Genomic DNA, 24,127 nt, shown 5'->3' with positions numbered 1-24,127 from the left:
CTTACCACCGAGAGTAACACTGTGAAAGCCTTCTAGGAGACCCTGTCTGAAGGCGTGCCCCATAAGCCCTAGTAAGTACAATTCATCACGTCTCTTCCCCGTCTATGGCGATAGGGTTTTCGTCTTGCCTTGAAGTGTGGCCGCTTGGAACAGCTTTAAAACACTCGCCGGAAGAGTGGCACAGCACAATTCATTTGCGCATCCTTGCAAAATAGGTGGCGACATAGTTACTATTTGCGGCTCACTGGGTTACCGTTATGTAGCCTATATCCTCAACGTTCCACTTCCGGGATTGCTCCGGTGCCGCAGGAAATTCCACCAGATCTTTTCGCCGATGTCAGTTTCCTTCCTCTTTCTTTGTGTTGTAATTTTAAACTCCAGTGGATTTCTGAGGACTATGGTTAACTGCTCCTCAGATCTCTGCAGGGTAAATCCAGACAGCTAGCTAGACTATCTGTCCACTCTGAGTTTTCTCTCACATGACTATTTTTTTACAGCGACTCCATGCGGAGCTTAGTGCCGCCCAAGACGATTGTGATTGGTTTAAAGAAATGCCAATGAACCAAAGCACGTTTTTCTCCCATCCCAGAATGCCGTGTGGACTAGCCAGACCCTCCTCCGCTCCGCAGCGTGTGGGACTACCGTTATGTAACCCAAAGGCAAATCTACCGATTGCTGAGATTGGACTGAAAATTCCAGACAGAAATGTCACTCTTTAAAAAAGCCGGTGTGACCTTTGTCATCGTTAGAATCGAGAATAATAAATGTATCAAACCGAAGTTAGCCATCTGAACCACGACAGAACACAACATGAAGGTACCAAAGCTACAAAAACGACTGGAAGAAACCCCCGCCTGTACGCCACAAACCTCTGGGAAGCAGGCGCCGTTGTGAGTCCATTGAAAAGAAACAATTTTGGTCCAAAATTGTGCTTTGAACACTTGTTTGTCGGGGGGATTAACGCCGTCGATGATGAAATGGGTCAGAATCAAGGAAATAAATCCAACCAAAGTTCTGACTAAACTTTTTTGAACATTGGAAAAAAAAAAATAGCCTCACATTCTTTTTCCGATGTTAACGCAACGAGCAAATGCATGTGCTGTGCACGCTGTGTTTGGACAAACCGCCTACTGCATCCAAACGCTACAATATGTACAATAAGTACAATATGAAGGTACCACGGCAACGAAAACTACCCGATAATTCTGCCGCGTGGACACAAAAAAACATAATAAAAATAATAGAATTTAAAAATAACAGAAGCGTGACTACTCTCGCAGGCATGATGAGACTGCAGAGGAAACATTTCATTACCACAGGAATCGCGAGAGAAAATCATCTCCACAAAAAAAAATTAAAAAAATCACAATTTTATCCAAAATCGGGCAGCCCCACACACACACACACAAGCTCTCTCTCTCTCACACACAAACACACAAAATAAAAGTGTTGAAGAAACCTCAGCAAGGTTCACACACACACACACACACACACACACACACACACACACACACACACACACACACACACACACACACACACACACACACACACACACACACACACACACACACACACACACACAGCCAACAACTGCTCCTCATCGGAGCCTGTTTTCACCCAGCGATATATTCTGTACATGCAGTCAATTAATAAACCGATGCAACACTTGCTTTGAGTATACACACATTTAGATTATACATAGATAGCATTATATCATTCTTTTTTTTTTTCTTTTTTTTTTTATAATCCGCACCTCTTTTCACTTCTGTTATTCAGCACACAAAAAAAGGAAAGGGGAGTTTGACCGTGACGACAGGCTGGACTCGGCGCGGTAGAACTCGCTGTCTAATGTTTGGCGTGGCAGGCGGTGGGACACATCTTACCAAAGAGGGACTTTTGTGTGGTTGTTGCATACGGACATCTTAAATAATTCCAGATTATGTGTGAGGCACACCCGTCCCTCCCCAACATCCCTCCCATGCCAGGTAATGTACAGAGGACACAGAGGCCAGGCAGGGGTTGGGGGGTTGACAAACTCCTGGTTCTGCTTGATCAGCTTCTCCTCTGGGCTCCGTCCGTCTGTTTCTGGAGGGTGGGGTGAGGGTGGGGTGAGGGTGGGTGGGGTCCTGCAGGTAACTGGGGGCTGGAGGCTTTTTGTTTGTTGCATTTTCTTTTTTCTTTATAACAGATCTTCCCTTCCTCCTGTGCATGTGCGGCGACTCAGTCCCCCAAGATGACTTTCACAAAGCTGGCCACGTCGGTTTCTTTGGCCTCATGGGAGGTGAAGAAGGGATGTTGCTGAGGAGGAATAAAAAAAAAAAAAAAATGACATTTATTTAGTCCATTAGAAGCAGGGTTTCCCCCAGAAATGTTGTTTAGCCCGGTGGCGTGTGTCTTTTTTTCCCCCGACGAGGGCCCGGCTGGGGCCAGTCCCAGACGTGTTATTATGGAACCCACGCAACTTCTAGGCAAGCCACGCCCTTTAATAGCATTCGCTATTAAAGGGCCCATGAGATGGTGCTCTTTGGATGCTTTTATATAGACCTTAGTGGTCCCCTAATACTGTATCTGAAGTCTCTTTTATATAGACCTTAGTGGTCCCCTAATACTGTATCTGAAGTCTCTTTTATATAGACCTTAGTGGTCCCCTAATACTGTATCTGAAGTCTCTTTTATATAGACCTTAGTGGTCCCCTAATACTGTATCTGAAGTCTCTTTTATATAGGCCTTAGTGGTCCCCTAATACTGTATCTGAAGTCTCTTTTATGTAGGCCTTAGTGGTCCCCTAATACTGTATCTGAAGTCTCTTTTATATAGACCTTAGTGGTCCCCTAATACTGTATCTGAAGTCTCTTTTATATAGACCTTAGTGGTCCTCTAATACTGTATCTGAAGTCTCTTTTATATAGGCCTTAGTGGTCCCCTAATACTGTATCTGAAGTCTTTTATATAGGCCTTAGTGGTCCCCTAATACTGTATCTGAAGTCTCTTTTATATAGACCTTAGTGGTCCCCTAATACTGTATCTGAAGTCTCTTTTATATAGGCCTTAGTGGTCCCCTAATACTGTATCTGAAGTATCTTTTATATAGACCTTAGTGGTCCCCTAATACTGTATCTGAAGTCTCTTTTATATAGGCCTTAGTGGTCCTCTAATACTGTATCTGAAGTCTCTTTTATATAGACCTTAGTGGTCCTCTAATACTGTATCTGAAGTCTCTTTTATATAGACCTTAGTGGTCCCCTAACACTGTATCTGAAGTCTCTTTTATATAGACCTTAGTGGTCCCCTAATACTGTATCTGAAGTCTCTTTTATATAGACCTTAGTGGTCCCCTAATACTGTATCTGAAGTCTCTTTTATATAGACCTTAGTGGTCCCCTAATACTGTATCTGAAGTCTCTTTTATATAGACCTTAGTGGTCCTCTAATACTGTATCTGAAGTCTCTTTTATATAGACCTTAGTGGTCCCCTAATACTGTATCTGAAGTCTCTTTTATATAGACCTTAGTGGTCCCCTAATACTGTATCTGAAGTCTCTTTCCCGAAATTCAGCCTTGGTGCAGAATTACAGCCACTAGAGCCAGTCCTACAATAAGCTTTCCTTAGGATGTGCCATTTCTGTGTCTGTAGCTATTGAGGAGGAGAGAGGGGGGGGGCAAGGTGGAGGGTGGGGGTGTGGCCTTGACCAACTGCCACTTTTCTCGTTTGAAAGACATGATGTCTCTCTCTCTCTCTCATGGGTGGGCCAAATTCTCTGGGTGGGCAAAGCAGAGAAAGGGGAGGTAACCTTGCTTGTTATGACATCATAACAAGCAGATTCCAAAACGGCTCATCTGAGCTTTCATTTTCTCAAAGGCAGAGCAGGATACCCAGGGCTCGGTTTACACCTATCACCATTTCTAGCCACTGGGGGACCATAGGCAGGCTGGGGGAACTCATATTAATGTTAAAAAAACCTCATAAAAGGGAAATTTTCATGGCATGGGACCTTTAAAGGTGCAGTAGGTAAGTCTTATAAAACTAACTTTCTGTCATATTTGCTGAAACTGACCCTATGTTCCAGTAGAACTAAATGAATTATGTAATATAAAAAAAATCCAGCTCCTCTGGCACCACCTACAGCCTGTTGGCAAAATTCCACCGCTCCCGGTTGATTTTCTCCAATCAGGGCCACAGGGGGGGGTCTATCTGCCTGTCAATCACTGCTCAGGCACGCACACGCATATAATAGGGTTCTCCCCTCCCCCCTCCCCGCGCACGAGCTGCAGAAAGGTTTTCCAAAACTCCGGTGAATATTGGAGTGGCTTTTCAGAGGTGGCGTGAGCTCCAGGATTTTAAAGATCTGAAGAATGATGCAGACGTAGCCACATTTCTTCTCAACAGGTAACATAATTACCATGATTGATTTATCTTTCACTTGGTTATTAGTAGTCAAAAGTCCACAAAGCTACGTTGGTGATGATGATAGTAACGTTAGCACAGTGGTCGGTCTGATATGATGCTGAAATGGCTAACGCTAGCCTGCTAGTTAGCATCGTTTTACTGTTGGTGAGTTAACGTTGTGTTGGTGTTTAGTTATTGAACATGTTGTCTGACATGCCGGCAGTTCTGTCAGACTCCGTTGTGTGGGAGGGGCTTAGGAGACGGTTTGGGCTGCAGCAGAAAGGGGGGAGGGACTGAGAAGTTGTTGATGTTCAAATTTGTTGGCAAAGTCCTGGCTCTTCAAAATCCTACCTACTGCAGCTTTAATGTAGAGCCCAGTAGTTTCTGGGATAACAGCAACAGAGGTAGAATCGCAAAATTGAGGATTTAAAAAAAGCTTTAAGACAGACTCCTTAGTGCATTACGTTACATTAAGTCAGTTCTAAAAGCTAACTGGAGATTTGAAAATATGACTAACGCTAACGATGTCTAAGTTTCAAACCGAGCCGCCCCAACTTAACTGTAGTTTTAAAAAAACGTCTTAAAAATACATTAAACAATAAAAAATAATAATGTCTTGCAATACACTGGGGAGGGGGACCCTGAGAAGTCCTTAAAAAAAAAATCAGATCTGTGTAATATTAGGGCTGCTTGATTATGGAAATCCCGATTATTTTACACGATGAGTCGTGGACTTTTGGAAAGGTGTTGCACTTTAAAAATATAACAGTGAAACAAATAGACAGTGAAGACCCCTTGAACTGTGACATTTCCGTTTATTGGTGTTTTAAGCCCCCAACGTCTCTAGGATTAGGCAATGGTTATGGTTATGGTTATGGTTAAGCTTAGGGTTAGGTGCCTTGAAGTCAACGGTCGCAGCGCTGCCTGGATGGGGATGTTGGGCGCTTAAAACACCATCGAGCGAAATTTCCCTCAACGCTTTTCCCGTTGAACCCTTTAAATTCCCGGTCAGAACACGAGACAAAAGAAGAGTTTACTCGCAAAACGTCACGTGCAAAATAATTGCGTCTTTCTGGATTACACTGTTTTTGTGATCGTTAGAAGCTGAAATCGAGATCGCGATTAACCCTTGTGTTGTCTTCGGGTCAAGTTTTTTTTTTTTATTAAATGTCTGTATCAGAAATATGGGTTTCTTTTTAACTACCTAATTTAAATTACCCCAAAATAGCACGGATGATTCCACTCAATGCGCTTCGCAAGTACAACAAAAGATAGGATCTCTACCTTCAATGAATTTTGGGTGTTTTATAAAAAGAAATTTTACATTTGAAAAAAATTTTAATTTTAAAACCAGACTGAACGTTGACACATACCCTTCTGTAATTATCCTTTATTTAATAGGAGGCTAAATAATTAATAATTTCGGTATTAGGTATAATTTCCTATAAATGTGACCATGAATTCCAAAAATGAGTGTAACCCTGGTAATAAGTTGGTGTTAGTGGTGTTTGTACATGGTGGTGAAAAGAAGCGTTTAAACATAAAAAAAAGAGACAAAAACGTTGAAAAAAAAGAGACAAAAGTGTTGATAAAAGAGATGAAAATGTCAGAAAAAGTGTTGGTTTTCAGGACGACAAGTACATGGTCGAATGGAAGACAACAAAAGGGTTAATATTCGATTAGTTGCACAGTGTTATGTAAAATGACAACTGATTAATGTAATGACGCATGTACAGCAGCTTATCTAAAGGAGAGGACTTTCAGCCACATGGAAATAATGGTGTTAGTGCACCCTCCAGTGGCTGGTTAACAGTATTACAACATGCATGCAGGTTACACATCTGATCTGTTGAAACAGCCAGGGGTGGAATGTAACTAAGTACATTACTCAAGTACTGTACTTAAGTACAAATTTTAAGTACTTGAGTCTTTTCTTTTCATGCCAGTTTCTACTTCTACTCTGCTACATCTCAGAGAGAAATATTGTACTTTTTACTCCACTACATTCATCTGTTACAGCTTTAGTTACTAGTTACTTTACACGTTAAGATTTCTGAACATAGCCATACTGAGAAATCCAGAGAGAGTTGTGTGGAGCTGATAGTCTTAATTAGCTTTGTAGCAACTCATTAATATCAAAAAGTTACACACTAGAGCTTTAAGTAAAGCTCTAGTGTGTAACTAGTGTGTAACTAAAGCGGTTCTTCCACCGCTGGAAGCAGCAGAATGATGACAACATAACATATTTTTGAACACTCACCATGAGTTCTGTGTAAGTCGGCCGATCTTTGGAGACTTTCTTTAAGCTGCGGAAGCAGAAAGCATCATCAGCATGAATTCACAACATTCATCACCGACGCCTCAGAACATGCACTCGGCTCCTTCTCCAGCCTTCAGTCTCAGAGCTCCGCTTTTTATTCCAAGTCTGAATCCCACAGCAGTATGGAGTTCCTTTTTTTTTTTTTTTTACACTTTCATTTTTTTTTCATCATTTCCTCGACAACAGAATGTGTGGAGAGAGAAAGGATGTGAGGCATTCCTCACATCCTTTCTCTCTGCACACACTCACACATTTCGGGGTGCCTTTAAGCGTGCCGACAGGACAAAAAGACTTCAGCTGTGTTGGAAACTGTTCCCTAACACTGAAATGCTGCACTATATAGTGTGTTCGCCATTTTGTAGCGGTGTTCGAAGTCTCCGCGGTTAATTTCATTCATTATATAGTCCACTTTAAGATACCCCCAATGACCAGCTAATTTGAGTGTACATACAACATCCCGTACACAACTGTTGTGTAATGTTTGTTTAAAGGGATACGCCACTGTTTGTTGAAATAGGGCTCATCACGGTCTCCCCTAGCGGTAGATAGGTGGGCCAACGCATTTTTTGTACATGCATCGTTTTAGACCGGCAGCGCCGCCGCTAGTTAGCTTAGCGTAGTGAATGGAATCCTATGTTGCCGGTTAGCATTTTGTGAGTAAAAGTGAGCCAACAAAAGACAAAAAAAAAACAACCTAATTACTTGCACTGAGACAAAAAATGCATTGACCCACCTATCTACAGCCAGGGGAGACCGTGATAAGAACTATTTCAACAAATGGTGGCGTATTCCTTTAAAGCACGTGAATAAGAAATTCATGTTGTTTAGTTTAAAACAGTCTAAATTATAGTGTGATTAAAACTCACTATTTACATTATTCACAGTACTTGATTTACAGCCGATATGTGAAAAGGTACACAAACTTAATTGTTTAACAGTAATTTAGTTTTACTGCCAACCGTCACAGGAAGTGCTTTTATTTTGAAGTAGCCTACACAGAAGTTGTCTGTTGTGTACTTTTGCAAGCTTGTACCATAGACAGTTAAATAACGGACACAGCGACGCCATATACTTCGAGTGAGACCAGTGAAGTCTCTTTCCCGGTGCTGGCTGAGCGTTATTGAGCAGCCTCCAACTGAGCTTGAAGACGTAGATGTGACGTGAGCAACCTGTCTGAAAGTGTGAAGTCTTCTGGTAGCTGTGCCGAGAGAAATCTCAATCATTCCCAATCTTACAGAGACGGAGAGAGCGTAGGTATATGTAAGGAGATAACATAGGCACAGGCTAATTACTGATCACTAACATGCTAGTTAACATTAGTCATTAAACTTAAACAGCTAATGTAAGTTGAAACTGCCTGTGAGCTTCTCCTGTACTATACGGTAATTCCTCTACTGTGTGACAGTAAGTCTCGTGGTTATGACCCAATCGTTAGCCTATTTTTATAAAAGCGTCTGCTACGGAGCCATAACGTGAGGTACAAGGTAATGGAGCCTTTTATACATTGTCGTGTTTCTTTAGAAATAAACAACGGACAAATAGAGTCTTTAAACGCTTCAGAAGTTATTCGCTGTCAAAGTGAATAGCAGTCAATGGGATGCTACGCTTTCCGGATGCTCGCTTAACCCCTTGGCCTGTACGGAGATGAACCCGAGACGCTAGATGCAAAACATGTCCGTCAAGCTTAAGTTGTTCTCTTTCTTCTGTGTAAAACTGCATCATATTGAAAAGTAAATGTTTACAGTAAAAGACAAGCGTTTTTTGGTCGTCATTTACAAGTTATCCCTTACATAAGATGTCACAGTGTTGCTGGTGAGAACCCTTACCATCCTGTCAGAACAGGCCCTTGGCCTCACAATAACAACAACAACAACAAGCGTCATAATGAAGTGATAAAAGGAGAAATTAACTGAAGCCCACTCAGCTGTTATCAACACACATTTCTATCAGATTGTTTTGTGGCCTTGAGTGGTTTAAAAAAAAAAAAAAAGAGAAGAACACAATCAAAAATGTTGGAACCTGGATGTTTTTCTGGCTGATAAAAAAGAAAAAAAAGAAAATGGCACTGAACAACAGAAAAGGACGCACCACAGAGAGCTGAAGTCCACAAAGTCGGGGGAGAAGTGGTCGGCAGGGAGCTGGGGAGAAGGTTCTTCCACCACCTGCTTCAGCTGCTGGAAGGGCGTGCCCCACGAGTCGTACGGGAAGCGCAGGATGGCCAGCTCGATCTGAAAGAGAGGCCGCACAAACACTGAGAACACGAACCGCACCGCAACATTAGCATCCAATCTCCAGCTAGATTCTCAATCGGTTCTCTGATTAACAAAATCCATCTTTGTTTGAGTGATCTGATATCGATTAACAAAATCGAAAAATATCGCAAATTAATATATGCCTTTTTCACCATGGTATAGTTGTATAGTTGTGTGGTTGTATAGCTTTTTTGTGCCTTTGTCTACACCGCTCTTGTCACTTCCCGTATTGATTACTGTAACTCTCTCCTCTCTGGTTTACCCCTGCCCGTATTATCACCAGAACCCCAGCCAATGAAAACATTACTCCACCCCTCAAACAACTGCACTGGCTCCCTGTCCAATACCGAGCTCGAGCACCCACGGGAAATACTGAGCACCCATGTGTGCCAGACTGCCAGTTGGCTCCATTCATTTAAAATGTAACATTGCAGTTGGTGCTAAGTGGAGCGTCTGTCATAGTGCGATTGGTGATGTCGCTGTCAGTCCCCTGCTCCATATCCTATCAACCAATCACAGCGTGACCCCCCCCCCCCACTATACAGTGCGTGCATGTGCATTAGGTAATCAGAGTGAGTCTAATATGGACAGATTTGTTATTAAAAGAGCAAAACCTAACGATACGAGTGGCTACTAGACAGGTGGCATTGATTGTTAATTTCCCACGAAGCTGATCGCGGTTACGTGTCAGTTAAACTTCTCATCTCCAATCCTGTCTGTATTTGTGAGAAGTGGCGCTGTCCTGAGTTAAAAGCCTACTTTACGGCTTTATTAACGAGTTAATATTATTAATTTAACTATCGCGTGTGTTCGTGTCGGCCGCTGTACATTTCCTAAGGTTCTGAAATGCAAACATTTTTTGACTACTTTTTTAAAAGGGCGTGCGCCCGTGAGCACCCACGGAGGAAAACATAAATCGGCGCCTACAGGTGAGATTATTGATATTATACTTGTTGCACGTGTCCTTATTGCACTGTGGGTCGGAGAGAAACATATTTTCAACGGCTCTGCATGTCTGGTACGTATTGCAGAATTGACAAATAAAGTTGACTTGACTTAACATTTTGGCATATCCCATATTTTCCTCGTATCGTGCAGCCCTAGGCGATACCCAGCCCTACTTCAGACAAAAACTCATCATCTGCTTCACTTTGTAGTAGTTCTTTCCGTATACAGCACACAGGTGGCTCTTAAGTTCTCAAGAAGCACCAGATGCTCTAAAATCACCCAAAAACACACTGATTGCTCATCCAGTTCTGATGACATCTTGGAGTTAAGATATCAACTCTCATCCTGCAGAATTCATAATGAAATAGTTTCTTTTTTTTTTTTCTTCCCTTTTTCACTTCTCTCACCAAACACTTAGCGCTCCTATTGCCATTTAAATTAGACTTGTGCTGGAACACTTGATGGGAAATTGTCACATATTGCAGCTGAATCCTTGACGCCAAAATATTCTCTGGTCTGAGTTGGAAATGTGCAAATGAGAAAGCTATGAATATTTAACAACTCATAATGAAACGTCTAGACACTCTCGTTCGTCTCGAGCCAGGCCTCACAGAACCAGATTTCTGTTTTTAAATTATGGATCAATTATAACCCTGCACATACTCACTTAAAGACTTTAAAGAAAACTGAGGTGAACAAATTCGGGACAACTACACATGTTAGAGAGATTAAGGGGTTTCACACTGAAATAAAGAATTAAAAAAAAGAAATGAAAAGACGATTTACCATCGTGATTCCTAAACTCCAGATGTCAGATTTGACGCTGTAGCCTTTCTGGTTCGTCTCGGGGTTGATCCTCTCCGGCTGCGGGAAAACAACCAAGAAAGATGTCAGGATGTCATCTTAAACGTCACAGACACACACACAGACACACACAGACACACACAGACACACACCTTTGTGACATAATGCATTCCCTAGCCCCTTACCCTAACCTTAACCATCACAACTAAATGCCTAACCTTAACTCTTACCCTCACCCTAACCATAACCTAATTCTATCCCTAATCCTAAAACCAAGTCTTAACCCTCAAACAGCCCTTTAACCTTGTGGGGTCCAGCATTTTGGCCCCACAAAGCTGTCTGGACCCCACAAGTATACTGTATTCCCGGTTTTTGGACCCCACAAATACAGTTAAACAAGAACTCCCACACACACACACACACACACACACACACACACACACACACACACACACACACACACACACACACACACACACACACACACACACACACACACACACACACACACACACACACACACACACACACACACACACACACACACACACACACACACACACACACACACACACACACACACACACACACACACACACACACACACACACACACAGTCTGTTGGGCCGCAGATATAAATAAGGCTTTTCATGCAGACAGTTTGTCCTCATGGTCAAATCTGACCAAAGTTTTGATATGCAAACTGGATCTCTGACTCACAACGAGCACTCTCATTTTTCCCCCTGAAGACTACATGTCTTCCCTTGCTTTAGGGATTTCAATGTTTTTTTTAGGCCCTTAAGGACCCCTAACCTGAAAGAGAGACCACTAGAGACCTACTACACATATTGTACAGAATTGAGTCGCATAATGAACTGGGCCTACAATATTGTGTGGGCGGCCTAAAGCCTTTATACATACCTTTTTATGCTAAGTCAGGGGTGTTCAATGTTTTTTAAGCCAAGGACGCCTCAACTGAGAGAGATGTTGCAGGCATCATTTTATAAATCATGTTTTAATGTTAAAGGTCCCATGACATGGTGCTCTTTGGATGCTTTTATATAGACCTTAGTGGTCCCCTAATACTGTATCTGAAGTCTCTTTCCCGAAATTCAGCCTTGGTGCAGAATTACAGCCACTAGAGCCAGTCCCACAATGAGCTTTCCTTAGGATGTGCCATTTCTGTGTCTCTAGCTATTGAGGAGGAGAGGGTGGGGGTGTGGCCTTGACCAACTGCCACTTTGCTCGTTTGAAAGCCATGATGTCTCTCTCTCTCTCTCATGGGGGGGCCAAATTCTCTGGGAGGGCAAAGCAGAGAAAGGGGAGGTAACCTTGCTCCTTATGACCTCATAAGGAGAAGATTCCTGATCGGCCCATCTGAGCTTTCATTTTCTCAAAGGCAGAGCAGGATACCCAGGGCTCGGTTTACACCTATCACCATTTCTAGCCACTGGGGGACCATAGGCAGGCTGGGGGAACGCATATTAATGTTAAAAAACCTCATAAAGTGAAATTTTCATGCCATGGGACCTTTAAAACATACATTTGGCAGAGTGAATCTTTAGGATGAACTGGATCTGTGGATGGATACCATAGAGATGTTCTTACCTATAGGCTAGTAGGCATATCATCAATGGTATTTCACAAATAGGCTGATTTATATTTTCTAGTAATATGTTGGATTCATGTGAAGACATTTTAAGTTTTGAAAATTTGGCGGCCCCCCCTGCAGTAACTGCGAGGACCCCCTAGGGGTCGTTGGAGAGCTCTGCTACAGAGGGATAGTTTGGATCTTTTGAAGTGTGTAGGAGCTACTGCTCCATAGTAGATGGCATGACTAACGAGACTATATTCGGAATGATAGTGGAATATTATTATAATATTAATATGAAGCAGATTTGTCGGTTGTAACAGTTCAATGACAGCACACTGAGGGCCCTATCAGTTTCCCGTCCGTCCGTTTAAATAGCAAATGGACCTGCGCCCATCTGTGCGCCCATGGGCGTGCTGGTCTTACAGGGAGGTGTGTTCAGGTGCATTCTGTGCATATTGCTACCTTGAGGCAGCGGAAGTGATCGCACCATTGACTAACAAAAACCTGGTCTAAAGTCAATAGCGCAGCATTTCATTGTTATTTTAACAGCAAATTAGTAAAATGCTCCTAGGCTCGTGCACAGCGTGCGCACACTATGCTTGTTACACACACAGGGACGCACAGCAGCACACACACATGCAGAAAATTACGAATAAAAATATGAAGGTGCAAATCCGCCATCATAACAGCAATGCTCCGAGGTCCAAACGCGCCTGGCTTTTAAAGGGAATGGGAGATGATCTCTGATTGGTTGATTGCATGTTACGCCCAAAACACACCTCTGATTAATGAAGACACTAATTACAACCCTTTAGAACTGTGCGCCCGGCGCACGGATCCTTTTTTCCGCCGTCAAACTAGCAAAAGTGGATTTGGACACGCCCTAAACGCACCTGCACTTCACGCCGTGTGCTTAGATGGTTAAAATAGGACCCTGAATGTGTCCGTTTGGTCTCGTCCTGCTTACCGCCATGTAGGGTTTGCAGCCAGCGTCCATGGTTTTAGCCACCGAGTCGACCAGGTAGCCGCTGATACCAAAGTCGCACATCTTCACCTGGCCCTGGGTGTTGATCAGCACGTTGGAGGGCTTCACATCTGCAACCAGAGAGACAAAGACGACGCTTTTATGTTTTTTTTTTAAATAACACTCTGACACGCTGCGGTCGCTGCTCAACACTGACTGTGTGACTTTATTTCTGTCGCTTTCTGAACGATTACATGAAGCTGTGATGCAACCTGAGCCACACAGTGGTTGCCACCGGGGCCACAGAGGGTTGACACAGGAAGCATTAACCCTTAAAGGAGCATATCAGTAGAACTACAACTGTTACAGTGTGCTTTCAAGTCAAAGCTACTTGGCTACAAATAATGTGTACCTTATCTTTGCTGACCATGTTCAAATAATGCTGTACAGATTTTTGGATCGTTCCAGTTGGACATTTATTTCTCTTCGGTACGGAAATCAAAAGGCAGGCTCTTGCTTGCATTTCAATTAAATACAGTATGAATAAAATCTATTACCTGATCGCTGCAGGATTATGCATATTAGTTTAAAGGAAAAGCAATTACAAATTTTATCTTGTTGGTTGTATCCATCATTTCTAGCACTTCTGATAATTATACTATATAATACTATAACTGTTGAGATCTGGACGCACGGTTACAGTGACTAAAATATGAAGGTCCCATATCATGCTCATTTTCAGGTTCATACTTGTATTTGGGGTTTCTACTAGAACATATTTACATGTGTTAATGTTCAAAACACATACTCATACGGTCTGTTACCTGTATTCACCCTCTGTCTGAAACGCTCCGTTTTAGTGCCTGTCTCTTTAAGCCCCCCTACTGAAAAAGCCTGGTTTGTTCTGATTGGTCAGCATTTCCAGGTCTCTGCACAGTCATTGCAGCCGGGGAATGACTGTAACAACACTGTAGCTGCACTTTCTACCATATAGTATAGTACTGAAGTCCTAAAGACTTGTTTGAATACGGGCTGTGTGCATTTCTCTGTAAATTGAGCGTTTTGATACTTTTGCAATATTTATATAGCATCTCGACCTGCTTTATGATAAAAAAAAGACATGGAAATCTGACTTCTTTGATTATGGGACCTTTAAGAGCTTTTTTTTGTGGCCGCTTGGAGGCAGCAGAACAAAATTTAAACTGATCATGTAGTATACAGCTCCCTGCTGGATATGACACTGATGAAAGCACTAACAGGGAACCGAAACGTTAAGGGCGCAATGAGACCAGGAACCAGCGATCCGATGATTTTCCGCAGGGCATTGCGGCGGTGGGAGTGTCGATGAAATGGCCCATTTGTGTGTCGTCCTGTTGTGTTCTTTAACACCCCCAACATGGCACAAGTAGACTTTATATTTCACATTTACCGTTTTACGTCAGATTGTTTATAGATCATCTGTAGATCTTTGCAGATGTTTGCGACAGGACGAATAGTGTTTTAAAACTTTCTTGTGGCAGCGATAGAGGCAGTGATGTTTCCTGTGTACTGTCCGGGACTCTAGCAGACGCAGGCAGTGTAAATTAGAGATGTTCCGATACCGATACCAGTATCGGAAAAGATACCTCCGATTCTGCCACACACAAAATGTTGGTATCGGTATCGGAAAGTACCGGAGTCTATGCACCGCTCCGATACCACGTAATTTAGTCCACGAAGAAAAAATCTTCCTCAAAGTAGTTTATGTTCTTTTTTCCGTTATGACTGACTGTCAAACTGGATAATAAAAGAAAGTTCTATGGCGTTCATTGTTTGGGTTTGTTCATGTTTCACAAAAACTTTAACCCGAGCCAGGCAGAACAGCAAAGATAGAACTCATATCCCATCCATAGAGGGATAGCAGTATACAGCTGTTAAAACATAAGATATATGACACACTGGTATTGGCCGATACGCATCTTCAGGTATCGGAATCGGTATCAGGAAGGAAAAAATGGTATCAGACCATCTCCAGTGGGAATGCAGGCTAAAGCTGCGGGCCCGAAAACTAAAAGAGTGAGCTGATAGATACTTATCCGTGAGTTAATCCCAGTGAGGCATTTAAACGTTTGTCCTTACGAATAAATTGATAAATGCAGCTTTTAATGGAGATGAATTTGAAGTCTGTAGTGCTCAACGTCAAAAATGATAATGTAACCTTGACAAAAGTAAAAGCAGACTGGATGTTCACTGTAATGGATTAAATGACTCATGCTCGTTTCAAGAGTCTGCTGATAGATTTTGATATCGTACGGAAATGAATGGAAACCAGTGGCTGCCTGGAAGGTCTGAAAAAAAAAAGACATTCAATTTATGTAACACAGCAGCATACAAGACTTTTAGCTAATGGGCTAAAACATGCCAAACACAGCGACAGCCCTTTAAAAATGAGAGCTGGGTGGAGTAAAGAGAAAGAAAGAAAACAAAGAAAGCAGCTCAGCGCAGTGAGGATGCATCACACAGAAATGGATATTGACACTGTCTCTGAGAGGTTTAATGGGTTTCCACTCGGGCTCTTACCTCTGTGTATGACTTGCAGATTGCTGTGCAGATGCTCCAAAGCTTTTACTATCTGTAATAACAAAGCCGTTAATAAGCAAATGAGAGTTACATAACAAATATCTATCTACCTACCATCCATCCATCCATCCATCCATCCATCTATCTACCAACCATCCACTCATCCATCAATCTACCATCCATCCATCATCTATCTATCTAGCATCCATCCATCCATCTACCATCTATCTACCATAATTTTAGCTACCATCTATCTATCTATCTATCTATCATCCATCCATCATCTATCTACCATTCATCCATCCATCATCTATCCATCTACCATCCATCATCTATCTACCATCCATCCATCCTCTATCTACCATCCATCCATCCTCTATCTACCATCCATCCATCCTCTATCTACCATCATTTAAGCTACCATCTATCTATCTATCTATCTATCTATCTATCTATCTATCTATCTATCTATCTATCTATCTACCTACCTACCTACCTACCATCCATCTACCATCCACTCATCCATCAATCTACCATCATCTATCTATCTAGCATCCATCCATAATCTATCTAGCATCCATCCATCCATCTATCCATCCATCCATCCATCTTCCATCCATCATCTACCTACCATTCATCCATCCATCATCTATACATCTACCATCTATCTACCTATCTATCTATCCATCTATCTATCCATCTATCTATCTATCTATCTATCTATCTATCTATCTATCTATCTATCTATCTATCTATCTATCTATCATTCATCCATCCTTCCATTGTGTTCAAAGTGTATTAAGTGAACCCACCGAGACAGCGATCTTTCCCAGGATGTCCTCGGGGATGGTCATGCCTTTCTCGATCACCTGCTTGTAGAACTTGTCGAGCGATGTGTCCATCAGCTCCATGCAGATCCAAACGTCACCCTGGCAACACACAAGTCAAATGTTGGAAAGAGATCCAGACAAAAAACTGGCAACAAAGCACCAGGTCGCATTCCAGATGCACGGTAAGCGACAGATTTTCCGGTGTTTATTGTCACGGCGAGGAAATGCCAGACATACGCTCGCTGCTGCAGGAAGTTGTCGGCATCCGGAAATCTTCACAGGTGTTTCTTACTATTGATTTGGCATTAATACTCTCTGGTGGTTCTCATGTTGCTGGGAGTCAACAATGGAGATTTGGACCATAGACCCATTGAAACATTTATATTATGTTATATATATAGCATTGGTTGATGTATTGCTATCAGATTTTTATGATTATCTTTAAAACTCCGTATCAATATCTGCAACTAAAATCCAGTATTCGTCAGTAGCGTCGACACTGTTTAATACTTACGCAGATACAAAACAGAGTTTCAGTACATTACCAAAACAATACTGTTACTTTGAGAAATATGAACATTTCTTCCTACAAAACTAATTTTTTTCTGTTGACAAACATAAAAACTTCTCGTTGAAATACATGTTCTAAAATTCATTAAATAACGATTTAAATCAGAAACGTTCTGCCCCAAAACGTTACCAACATTATGAATCAGAGGAGACGTTCAAAGCTAATAGTGCTTTCCATTTACCGCTGAAGCCAGAGCTGGGAAAGATGTCACACCCGAGTTGAATCTGTTCAATTTACAAGTCCTATTTTTCATTGTGGGGTTAGCTCTAGCCAGGTTAGCCATTGTACGCAATACCAGTTAATGACAACGCATTAAAATGTTTTTTTGTGTGCATACAAACAGCATAAAAACATATCCACAGATAGAAGAACTAGAAAGAAGAAAAACTGTAAGTTACTACAGCTTTCACAACTGTTGATACAGAACGCAGCCATGTTGGATTTTGAGCTCGGGGTACTGCGAGTTTGTACAACTTCCCAACTCGGAAATCCGAGTTCAGCTTGTTTCCGATTTGGAAATTTCGACCTCCGAGGACAAATGGAACGCACTATAACTTTTGGTACTTGACAGTGCAGCAATGCTAAAAAGGTACTGTGGTTTGTTGGTTAAGGCTCTAATTAGACTAGCTGCTACTGATTCCATTTTATTTATAGTGTCAAATCATAACAGGAGTTATCTCAGGACACTTTACAGATAGAGTAGATCTAGACCACACTATAATTTACAGAGACCCAACAATTCCCCCCAAGAGCAAGCATTTGGTGCTAGTGTGCTGCATCTGTACGTGTCACCTCTCTGAACAGGGCTCCATAGAAGGTGACGGTGTAGAAACAGTCCACCGTCCTCATGGAGATGTCCAGGTCCATGAGCAGCCTCTTCTGCTCCTGAGTGTTCACGGTGGCGCGGATCCGCTGAGGGAGGACGGCAGGAAGTTTAACGGTCAAAACAACAGAGAAGGAGATGACACGCAATCCTCATTCAAGTATTTCATGTGCATAAGTGTACATATATATATATATGTGTGCACTTAAGAAGTGTGTGTTATGCTATGTAATATGCTTATTTGCGAACTAATGAATAATCCTTTTTTGTTTTTGCTTTGTTTATTTCATGTTGATGTCTGAAATACATTTCTTTATTCTTTCATTCATGTTGGCGTATTCATGTTTTTCTTCTTGATTGCTTATTTGCAGAAAAACAGAATATGTGCAGTTTCTTCGTGCATACGTCACTTGAACAGATCAAGGATGATTTGCCAGACCTTCCTCCACAGCGCTGGAAAAGAAGGTCTGGCTAGTCCATAGAGCATTCTGAGGTGCCCTGGTTTACTGGCATTTATTTAAACCAATCACAGTTGTCTTGGGCGGTGCTAAACACCGATTGGAGCTACGGTGCCTCTGCAAAAAAGCCTCGGGAAGGAACTTGTTTTGGTGGAACATGTGTACGTTTAAAAAGTGGTTTTAGTCTTGCAACAGAAAACTCAGATTGGACAGATAGTCTAGCTAGCTGTCTGGATTTACCCTGCAGAGATCTGAGGAGCAGTTAACCATAGTCCTCACAAATCCACCGGAGGTTAGAACGCCAACACATAGAAAGCGGAAGATAACGGACAATTGTCCGAAAAGAGCGGGAACGGAGCAATTCTGGAAGTGGAACGTCGTGGATATAGACTAGATGAAAGTTAATATGAATACGGCCTTTAAAGATACTTGGTCATATAACTAACACCTTTAGTCGGCCGTCCTTCGGTCACTCACCTTCACAGCCATGATCAGGCCACTGGGCACATGCCTCATCTTGTCCACAACGCCGTACGCTCCGCGACCGAGCTCGCAGATCTGCTCCAGGTCATCTGCCTTCACCTCGAAGTTCTGAGAAGAGAACACGGCCAGATCATGAGAGGTGGATACAAACGCTTGTCAAAAATAGAATGGAGTAACGATAGGGCTGCAACGAACAATTATTTTCATTGTCGATTAATCTGTGGATTATCTTCTGGATGTATCGATAAATTGATAAATTTTTTGGTCTATAAAATGTCAGAAAATGTACTGTCACAGAGGAGTGAAGAAACTAGAAAATATACACATTTAAGAAGCTGGAATCAGAGAATCTTTACTTTTTGTTTACTTATGTTTCAAACTAAAAACAGTTGTAGAATATTTGACAACTCATCGATTCATCTTTGCAGCTCTAGATGACAGAGACTTAAAAAAGAAAGAGAGGATTAAAACACTAATCTCTATGGGTGTCACAATTCTCCAAATCCACAATTCTATTTGACTTTCGATTTCAACATTTTTTTTTACAACAGTGAGGGCAATGCCACAATAAGAGCCACTAGATGGCAGAAGGGTTCTTTACAACAACATTTTGAGTTTCTCAGAGTTCAAGAGATGCAAGTGAATGCCCCATAAGTTTTACGAGGTGCAAAAGAAGGCACCATGGAGTTCCGTCAGAGCCCACATGCTTTACCTTTGTTGTTAGTTTCCATAACTCACTCACGGGGGAAGACAACTAATGCCACGCGGTGGATTTTCTGTTGTTTCTCCTTCATCTCCGACTCTGGCAGTGGTCATAGTGTTTGAAAAAGTGCAGCTGCGGGCTACCGGTAAGCTAACGTTACCCTATGTCTTTAGCTGCATGCTACCAGCCAGTAAGCTAACGTTACCCTGTGTCTTTAGCTGCATGCTACCAGCCGGAAAGTTGACATTACACTGTGTCTTTAGCTGCATGCTACCAACCATTAAGCTAACATTACCCTGTGTCTTTAGCCCCATGCTACCAGCCATTAAGCTAATGTTACCCTTTGTCTTTAGCTGCATGCTACCAGCCGGTAAGCTAATGGTAATGTGTAGGGCTGCTCCCTCTTAGTCGATTAGTCGACTAATCGGTCATTTTGGTCTTAGTCAACTTAGATTTCTTTAGTTAATTAGTCATGTTTTATGCTTTTTTCATGCTGAATGACTTATTTCCAAGAAACGTACGAGCAAATCTCTGGTAAACACAAGAATTAAAGTGGTGCTTTTGCATGACTCTGCGGAGAAACTCAGATTTACAGATCTGTCGATTAAATCAACTAATCGATTAGTCGATACAATTGAATGAGTGTTAGTCGACTAAGAATTTCTTCAATCGAGCACAGCCCTAGTAATGTGTGTCTTTAGCTGCACACTACCAGCCGGTAAGCTAACGTTTTCTTTGGACGTGCGCAAGCAGGCGAGGGTGGAGAGAGAAAAAAATACTGGGGGAATTGTCGATCCTGCTTTTGATTTCGACAGTTGAAATCGAAAGCTCATTTTGATCAATTTTCGATTTAAAATCGTGACACCCCTATTAATCTCCCATCTCTGTTTTAAAGAACATGTACAGCTACCTGCACAACATAGAGCCTTGAAGTCTGGATCACTAACAGTCTCCTCCACTCTGCACCAAAATGCAAAACTTCATTTCTTTTACATTATTCAAGCAAACACAAAATCATTCACTTTGACTTCTGGCCAACTCAAACACAGAAAAAGCAGGCAACTCTGCCAATGGAAAATTCCACTTATTTGATGAGTTTAAAATAAATATTTTTACTGCCTGTCGGGCAATAAAAGGCATTCCAGTCTCCCCACAATCAGAAGTGTTCAATGTGGCTGTAATGTTCACCGGGGCGTTCTTTACAGCCAACAGAGCCTTTACCGAGTGAGCCAACCTCTGTGGACCTTACTCAACCAAAAATACACTGGGAGAAGGGAAAAAGTAAACAGTAAGGAGTTATGCAAGAGTCAAAGGTAAGAGAACAAATATAAACCTGAATGGGATCAGGGAACGGTGCAAATATGAAAGTAAAATCCTAAGAAATGAGCCAAAGAAATAGAATTACCTTCTCTCCGATTGTTACACAAGCTTTGGAATCCAAATCTCTGGGAGGTCTGGAACACACAGACAGACATTTTATTACTTATTAGCAGGTTCATTTTTGACTTCTGAGGAGTCAGAAAAGTCTCAGGATTATGTTAAAGATCTGTTTTAAAATGAAAATGTCCATATCTCTGTTCTCTGCCAGTCTGAGGACCCACAAAAATAAAGAAATAAAAACTTGAATTATATTCCTTTGCACTTTTCAACAAACCGAGTTGAGCGTGAATTTTTATATTTCACTTTGGTTAAAGATGTATTTTTCTTCTGCAGTTAGCATTTGCTCAGTATGAGTGAATGGAGTCACAAACGGATAAAATAATAAAACATTAAAAAACGGTATGTAAAAAGATAAAGAATATTATTTTTGATAAATAAAATAGAATAAAACATACATGAATAAAATGGCAATGAAACAAAAGTTTGATTCAATTGAAAGAATAGATCAAATTAAATTGTAACAAATAAAATTAAAAAGTGAATGCAATAAAAGCACAGATTTACACGGCTAAAAGCCTGAGTCTTACATCTCGTTTGAAGTTGGCCTGGAACCAAAACGCCTCCGCTGCAGCAGGTTTCTCAATGAAGACGATTCACTTTAAAAACCTCCTGAACATTTAGATTTTCTGCAGCTCAGAATCATTTTGGGTTCTGAGCTTCTTAGTATGTTCACGGAGGAGAAACAACAAGTACAAATACTTCTTATCGTATTGGGTTGAAACTGACTGTGTCAAATGCCAGGGGTGTGATATTAAGAGATGAATAATTGAGTAACAATACCCAGGACGAGCTGATGTACTTGTTATGAGAAAATGATATGAGCATCACTTCACTTCCTTCTCCTGTACACTGCTGTTTTTTTGGATTTTCATTTAACACATCCAGCATTCAGTCTACCAGGTCTACAAAGGGCATGTGCTAGAGCCTGACCGATTAAGGATTTTTAAGGCCGATATCGATACAAATATTTGGCGATTTAAAAATCCGATATTCCGATATATCGGCCGATGTATATTTTTTAAAATAATCCAGAAACGCGTAACAAAACATAAACAGATTTCCTTTACATTAGTTATTTGTAGTTATTTATGAGTCCTCACTAAAATAATATGATAATGTAGTTTAAAAATAAACTTGTTTGTTTTATTGTCAGAACAGAACAGAGGAACATCAAAATATATTAAAGTTCTGATAAATAAAATGTATAAAAATACAAACTTAAGATATGTAACTTAAAGGGTTAAACACGAGTGTTGTCAACAGGGATGTTGTAGAGCGCCCTCTGGTGGACAAACTATGCAACGCCAACACTCAGAACATGGTTGAAGGGGGTTTTGTCCGTTTTTATTTTATTTTTTAAAGCTATATTGTGTAAGAATTTCTCGTCGTCATTTGAGTGACTCGCTCCTATGTATTCTGAATGATTCTGAATGGCAGATTCTGCACTTACGAGAATACTTTGATAAGTTGGTGGAAGTAATTCCACATGAATGAGCACATATTTGTGAAAGTGTTCTACTTTGGCTCAGCTACAGCTCTGTGTCTGTCCCTCTGCTTCGGTTTCTCTCACCACTGAGTCTGACTTAATGTCTGGGGGATTGTGTGAAAGTTTCTCATTTATTAAATAATTGCTTAAAGCATCTAAACAAAGTTTTTGGAGTTCGTAACATCCATTACCTGCAGGGTAAATCCAGACAGCTAGCTAGACTATCTTTCCAATCTGAGTTTTCTGTTGCACGACTAAAACTACTTTTAGACGTACACATGTTCCACCAAAACAAGTTCCTTCTCGAGGCTATTTAGCAGAGGCTCCATGCGGAGCTTAGCACCGCCCAAGACGATTGTGATTGGTTTAAAGAAATGCCAATAAACCAGAGCTTAGATAGAGATAGATAGATAGATAGATAGATAGATAGATAGATAGATAGATAGATAGATAGATAGTAAGCATGATGTAGTAAAGAGTCTTACACTGCGGCGGGGGGAGGCTGATCAAAAGCCTCCCTGGGGAGCTTGAGCACCGGCTTCCTCTTACCTGAAACACAAAAAACACACATCGCAGAATACTGTTACTGATAAGAGCCAGGAGATTTTAATATTTGTTTCAAAGAAATGTCCTTTTAAAATTTCTGGTTGTGAGCACTGCTGCAAATCAATATCGGATTTGTATGAATGTGATGAACTGATTGGTCGTGGTGCGCTAATTTGCACCTGTGTAAAAAACAAACAAACAGATTTTCAGCAAATAAGTTGAGTTTAGTATCACCAAAGCAGTTAGAACTGCAACTAACGATTCTATTCATTATCAATGAATCCGTAGTTTTTTTTTGTCAATGATTCATCAATTCAAAAATATGAAAAAACAGTAGTAAAAAAAAAATGCTGAGCACGAGAGGCGAGGGGACATCTTTAAACCAATTGTCCGAAACACAAAGTCTTTCACTTGGATGATATAAACAGGAAACGTTCATGTTTAAAAAATTCGAAGCAATTAATTATTTTTGCTTGACTAAAGACTTTTAGTCAAGCTATATATATATATATATATATATATACACACATTTATATTGTACAGCCCTACTTCCAACACACCTGCATTGAATTTAAACTTTTGGATGTGCGACTTATTTCTTCAAAAAAAAAAAAACTCTTAAATGAACATACAATTGACAAAACCATCAAAACCGTGACGCCCCTTGGCACCTTTGCTCATGTTGGCATGAGCTAAGAAACAGCGATTACTATTAGCGATTAAATATTGCGATTAGAAAATGATGTAATAACCGTTACAGGCCTTAGCTGGAACTACGGTACGAAAAGTTTGATCCAAATTCTTGCAAATGGATTTTCTGTCCATGGATGAATTGCCTGGGCTCTAGTTGAATCCCCTGATGTAAGTCATCGACACAAACGTCCCTGAGAGTTGAGTCTGAGGGAGGTAAAAGCAGAAGCGAGCAGCCTGATGAGACTCCAGAGAGGAGGGTCCG

At 41.2% G+C, this 24,127-nt stretch overlaps 1 protein-coding gene across 1 annotated transcript in view; it reads right to left on the bottom strand.

Moving 5' to 3' along the window:
* Nucleotides 1-2,030: 2,030 nt before the first annotated feature.
* The window catches only part of map2k6 (mitogen-activated protein kinase kinase 6), a 35,342-nt gene continuing 13,245 nt past the window's right edge, over nt 2,031-24,127 (bottom strand). Inside the window, exons 2-12 of the mRNA XM_039788409.1 lie at nt 23,112-23,175; nt 21,106-21,154; nt 18,992-19,105; nt 18,026-18,145; nt 16,645-16,761; nt 15,833-15,884; nt 13,277-13,404; nt 10,698-10,775; nt 8,800-8,939; nt 6,652-6,697; nt 2,031-2,301 (exon numbers count right to left, since the gene is read on the bottom strand). Of these exons, the coding sequence (XP_039644343.1) occupies nt 2,224-2,301; nt 6,652-6,697; nt 8,800-8,939; nt 10,698-10,775; nt 13,277-13,404; nt 15,833-15,884; nt 16,645-16,761; nt 18,026-18,145; nt 18,992-19,105; nt 21,106-21,154; nt 23,112-23,175 (986 nt within the window). The 3' untranslated portion in view covers nt 2,031-2,223. The remainder of the gene's footprint in view (nt 2,302-6,651; nt 6,698-8,799; nt 8,940-10,697; nt 10,776-13,276; nt 13,405-15,832; nt 15,885-16,644; nt 16,762-18,025; nt 18,146-18,991; nt 19,106-21,105; nt 21,155-23,111; nt 23,176-24,127) is intronic.

The sequence above is a fragment of the Perca fluviatilis genome, chromosome 21 (assembly GCF_010015445.1).
Source record: "Perca fluviatilis chromosome 21, GENO_Pfluv_1.0, whole genome shotgun sequence".
Classification (NCBI taxonomy): domain Eukaryota; kingdom Metazoa; phylum Chordata; class Actinopteri; order Perciformes; family Percidae; genus Perca; species Perca fluviatilis.
Note: the sequence above shows the minus strand (reverse complement) of the source record. Positions and strands in the feature narration are given on the sequence as shown.